Source organism: Lathyrus oleraceus, chromosome 7 (assembly GCF_024323335.1).
Source record: "Lathyrus oleraceus cultivar Zhongwan6 chromosome 7, CAAS_Psat_ZW6_1.0, whole genome shotgun sequence".
NCBI lineage: Eukaryota > Viridiplantae > Streptophyta > Magnoliopsida > Fabales > Fabaceae > Lathyrus > Lathyrus oleraceus.
Window position 1 is genome coordinate 346527772 of NC_066585.1, and position 6000 is coordinate 346533771.

Consider the following 6000-nt stretch of genomic DNA (forward strand, 5'->3'; position numbering starts at 1 on the left):
GTATAGTAGTAACTACAGTTATTGATACTGGCCTTGGTTGAAATTGCAGGTAAATGTTGAGAAAGCTACCATAATTTGCTGTCAGAATGAACTTGCTACGTTAGGAGGGTGTGATGGGAAAACCCCAGAGCAAATCAGTGCCCAATTAGAGAGTCTGAATCATACACTAAGGCGCGAGAGCCAAAGGCATGACACTAGACTATTGTTTCACATTATCATAAGACTAACATGCTAGCAGCAGTTCTCTTTCTCTCACACATCAACCCACTCTATTCACAATTAAATAATGCTTTGGTTATTTTTTGTTTCCCTCTGTAGATACTCCGAATCTATTGACGATCTGAGGATGCTATATGCAAAAAAAGAACGAAAGATTGCAAAGAGGCAGCAAGTTTACAGAGCCCTTCGACAGAAATTAAATGTATGTATTCTTTGGTTTTGTCATCTTATCGCTGATACATTTTTTTATGGATATTGTTAGATAATAAAATTATTTATGTGCTTGCTCCCAAAAGCATATGTTTTTGTGATGGCTTGTTTTGTCGGTTTGCATATTGTGTAATCTTAACCTGAAGTCAAAAGGCTCCTGCTCCAAGCATTGTATTAGATATAAAATCATTAATATGCTTTCATGTGCTTATATAAAAGTAGAAGCTTTTCAAGTAGTTGGTTCAGGAAAGTTATATTAATTCATGTAGGACAGTTGCTTTTAACAATATTGTTTTGCAACATATATTTCAAATAAAACAAGGTAATGCAAATTAATCCCTTATCCATGCATGGACTTAGACCATGTTCAGATGTAATATTCTGAAGTTGGATATCTAGTTGAGATATTATGATAATCTTTATCACTGACTTTTGGAAGGTTAGGATCCTTCTATGCCCACAGTTGTGTTTGAGCTATGTTCCTCGTAGGACTTGTAACAATTCCTTTAATGAATTATTATTGCCAAACTCATAAAGGTTCTTGTACTAATTTTTGTTGTGTTATTTTAGTAAGATGATTGGTAGTCACTTAATATTCTCATTTTGGGTTGTCCAGTGTGTGTAGAGTTGGAAAATAATTTTCTGAATTTTATTTCAAACATTAGAAGAGTACAATCACTATCCGAATACCATACTACAAAGTTTAAGATCATATCTACCATGTCTTTAAGAACTTCTTTCGTTTAGGACGTGTCTTTACCATTTCTGGCCTCCACTGCCGTAACTGCACCTGTTATAATAAGTTTAGTAAACTTTAGCTTGAGAGGAATGTTGGAATCAAATAATCAAATCCATCATTTTTAAAATTTTATTTAACAATTCATATCAGTTATCCATCCGTTCCTTTTTAAGGTTATTTGCATATACCAAGAAAACCAATAAACTATTACCTTCGATGTAATAATTGTTTTTTTTTCTAGTATCCTTAATAATTTGTTGTGTCAATTCACTTATTTTTCTTTCAACAATAAATAGTTAAAAGTATTACTGACAAACCAATGATTAATGTTGCTTTGAACTTCAAAAATGACAAGTAAATAATAGAAACGAAGAATTTTTACAAAAATGGAAAGTTTAAATGAATAGAGGATGTAGCATTTAATCATTTTTTAATTAGACTATTATAAATAATGGTGTGGGTTGATTTAGACACAATCCCAAATTCAACATTTTTTAAATGCTTTTGTTGTTTATTGAAGGCTTGTCAGAGTGCTTTGGAGTTTCGAATGAGAAAGTTTCAGGCAAATGCAACTAATCTCAAGCATCAGCTTTCTTGGAAGTACGCAACTTTTCACATGTATCTTTTTAGTTTCTATGTTTTCTTTTAGAAGTTGGGTTCTAACGCACCCCTACCAAACCGGCTTGTAAAACGAGGTTTGTCCAAACTTTATAAATACTACACATGTCATTCTCTAAGTAATGTGAGACTAAATTTACCCCTTTAAACCAGTGTTATCAAATTGCGACGCTATGTCCGCTATTGCGGATATACATGGCGGTTTTTGGACTTGCCGCAATGGTAAATATCATCCGATATTGCAGGTTTTTCTGCCATAATCCGCTATATTGGCGCTGGTATAGCGGGATTTTGGCTCTCCCCCATGGATTGCCATCCCCCGTCGACAACACTGCTTCAAATCCACCACTATATGTGTTTGTGGCCTTTGGGACTAAATCCATTATTTAAATCCGACACAATGAGTCTGAAGCGTGGACGGTGCGGGAGGCCCAACAAGTGATATAGGATAAGCTATGATACCATCTTAGAGTGTGAGTTGTGCCTAATTAATTCCTACAAAACCGATTTGTAAGGTGAAGACTACCTAAATTTTATGAAGAATACACAAGCCATACCTCTAAAGCAATGCGAAACTAAACCCACCCCTTCATATCCAACACAATACAGGTGTTAGAGGTTACAATCAAGACAAGCTAAATGCCGCAATTAGACGATTATGGGCGGACTGCAATAAAGACGAAAATTCCAACATTTTTCATTGTAAAGAGGAGTATATTTTTTTCCGCCTGACATGAACTTATTTAAATTATCTTCATGATCAGATTTAATGGCCATTTGAAAAAGAAGGGGATCAGTGGAGTTATCAAAGTTGATTATGAGCAGATGACCTTGTCGATTGAGGTAAATATTGCATTCTTTTGCTATAGGTAATCCCTTTTCAATTTACTTTCCTTGCCCAATTTTTATGGTAACTAGATACAAATAGGTGAAGTGTTTCTTGGATTTCATTTAGGGCGTGTGACCTAAAATGCTTACTTATTTTAATTTATTTTTTTTGTTTTCAGGTACAGATGCCCCAAGATGCATCAAACAGAGCTGTTCGAGACACACGGGGGCTTTCAGGTTTGTTTGTTTCATAATGATTGTTATGGTGTCATTACAGGATAAAATATTATAGTTTCCGTTTAAGGATAAACTGTCTATATATGGGTTGCTTTGTAATTGTGTATTATGTTAGTCATTAGATACCTCTATATATTACTTAACCTTTATGTTATTTATTCTATAACTTTCTCACCTTTTGTTTTGTGTGCATCTATTTATTTGTTATCTAATAATTAGGTGGAGAGCGGTCTTTTTCAACTTTGTGCTTTGCATTAGCTCTTCATGAAATGACAGAGTCCCCATTCAGAGCAATGGATGAATTTGATGTCTTTATGGTATGGCTGTTTTCTTCTGATAATTCACCATTATTATTTTGCCCGTGTACTCTAAATAATATGTGTTGTGTTTGCTTATTTCGTGAAGTTTATAAGGCATCTTTTGTTTGAAAATAAGCATCAATTATACAAAGTTCTAAAATCTATTTATTAACAAGCTTTTTACTACTATGGATCTGGGTATGATATTCAGGACGCAGTAAGCCGGAAAATTAGCATGGATACTCTGGTTGATTTTGCTGTGGCACAAGGGTCCCAGTGGATATTGATCACCCCACATGATACTAGGTGTTAATTTCAATAATAGATATGATTAATTCCCGAAGTGTTTTTTTTACAATACATGATGGGTATCTTGAATTCAAGCAAGGTGGATGAGCTCTTGACTGTAATTTTTGTGTTTGCATATGCAGCTTGGTGAAAGCAGGGAACAGGGTAAAGAAGATGCAAATGGCAGCTCCCCGTTCTTGATCACCTGTGATTTTCTCTATTTATACCTGAAAATCTTCATTTTTGGTTCTTCATATGCAACTTTATTTGCGTTTCATCGTGTTACATAGTTATATATTTTATTTTTAATTGTTGTGTTTGTGAGGTTGAAGCAAACATACATTTTAAATAATTTTTAATTAATGTAAATAGTAAATATAATTTCCAGATTATGCCTTTTCCATATTCCCTTTAAGCACTTTCCTCATCTTTGATTGGTGAAAAAAATCTGTAGTAGTGAAAATATAATAATGTCTAGAATCTGGAAATACATCTTAAGATGCATCCCAAACACATAATAAAAGTTGATTTTGAGTCATGTCTCAGATTTGTGTCAATTTTGTATCTAAAGATATATCTTTGAAAATTATCAAAACAAAAGAAGCAAGTAGAAAAACTAGCAATGTGTAGGGTGACAAGATAAAATTATCAACGATAACATAAAATAAGTATTACATATTTGATTTTAACATAAATCAAGCAATACATTTCAATGTCTAGGTGTATATTTTAACATTTTCATAATAACTTTAAAATTGATCTTGAAATTGTTGCATCCACTTTGATTGAAATTTTTGTTTTTGAATAGAAAAAAATATTATACATAGTACTTAAATCTGGATGTCTTTAGTTCAAACTTTTTGAATTCAATTTTTCATTTGTTGTCGATCGATGATGAACAGTATTTGATCTTTATAATTTTTTGATTGTTGGAATAGGATTGGAGCCCTATTGTATGTATTTAGATCTAAATGAGGTGTGTACTCATTGATCCTAAATTCCATTGAGGTTTCTGTGTTGTTAAAGTAGACATTGTAGACATTTTTGACATGCCAAATGATGTTCATCCTGGTGTAATGTGTATTGGTATGAAATATGACACGAGAGTTGAAAAATGAAAACGAAGAGCTCGAAAATTAAAGTAGACAACATTCGTAAATGAATTTTTGGAGGAATTCGTATAGATTTCGGAAATAAATTTTTGGATTCAACGCATGTTTTTCCAACTTCAAAATAATATATATGTGAGCAATGAAGTTTGAAATAAATGATCTTTATCTTGAATTCTAGCTTCTCTTAGTTGTTTTGATGAGATGAAACACTAAGATGAAATTTTGGAGTGAAAATTTTGATTTAGAATGTAAGAATTTTTGAAGAGGGATTTAGGAAAAAAATAAAAATGAGTGTGATCATGCCGGTGACTGTTTTAATAGAAATGAGTCGTGAGCATGGAGTCAGGTTAAGAACCATCCCAAAGGAGTGAATTAAGGATAAAATCTGTAGATCATGTTCTAAAAAGTTCCCAGAGTCTTAATTTCATCTATCAGATATTACAGGTTAAGATGATTGACTCATCGGTCCATAATATTCTCAAGAGAAACTCGTCTGAGTGTAGTATCGCGTAACAACTGTTATCAAGTCTACACTTGAACAGTCTCCGCACTACGTCCTAAAATAGGCCAAGAGGGGGTAAATGTTCTACGGTCCTCAGCTTCTCGGACCAAAATTAGAGATAGTAATGCCTAACCACAAATACTTGTGTGACATTTCCAAATTCAAAAGGGTCTCTACTGAGCAGATGGATCTCAAGCCAACTTGTTAAGGACTACTCCACACAAGTCAAACATGACCATACCATCCTCCTATCTTAATTGCACTCAAGTTCGGGTTAGAACTTATCTCACCACTCAAAGATCACCAAACACAACAAGCAGATTATATCACACAAATATACATACATCACATATATACAATTATATACACACAAAAAAGTAGGCTAAACCCACTGGAGACTACTCCCCAACAGAGTCGCCACTTAATTTCTGTAGCGGTAAATTCATGATCATCAAGCTATGGATAAGCAAGATATCAAATAACAAGAGTCGCCACCGCGCTTTTATTGTTTCCAAGGAAAAATGGAAAAAGTACGAACAAAACCCAAAAGTAAGAAGTTTTCAAATCAAAACTAATAAAATGCCAGAGATCACAGGTAAGGGGGTTGGTTACACAGAGGGAAGGTGTTAGCACCTAAAGTGTCCTAGGTACTCCTAGGGAGCCCTTCTTGTGTGCATATGTATTTTGTACAAAATGATGTTTACAAACAAATAGAATGGGGGAATGAGAAAAGAACTCATTAATTATATTTTTTTGTGTTTGACAAGACCTTCAAACTTGTGCCTACGTACCAACATAAAAATGAGGGATCAAAACCTCGTAGTTCGTGATACAAATTTCAAAGTGGGTGCATTGCTTTTAATCAAAAATTAAGTTTGAAAGGCACAAAGGTCTAAAAAAATGGTTTGAATGAGTTAGTTCTTTTTTTTTGGTTTTTTATGAAAGTTT

At 33.6% G+C, this 6000-nt stretch overlaps 1 protein-coding gene across 1 annotated transcript in view; it reads left to right on the plus strand.

The window, feature by feature from the left end:
* Positions 1-3830, plus strand: part of LOC127101419 (structural maintenance of chromosomes protein 6A) — a 28449-nt gene extending 24619 nt beyond the window's left edge. The window contains exons 21-28 of the mRNA XM_051038844.1: positions 50-186; positions 319-421; positions 1689-1768; positions 2551-2629; positions 2794-2851; positions 3071-3168; positions 3362-3456; positions 3582-3830. Coding sequence (XP_050894801.1) covers positions 50-186; positions 319-421; positions 1689-1768; positions 2551-2629; positions 2794-2851; positions 3071-3168; positions 3362-3456; positions 3582-3639 — 708 coding nt within the window. The 3' untranslated portion in view covers positions 3640-3830. The remainder of the gene's footprint in view (positions 1-49; positions 187-318; positions 422-1688; positions 1769-2550; positions 2630-2793; positions 2852-3070; positions 3169-3361; positions 3457-3581) is intronic.
* Positions 3831-6000: the final 2170 nt, after the last annotated feature.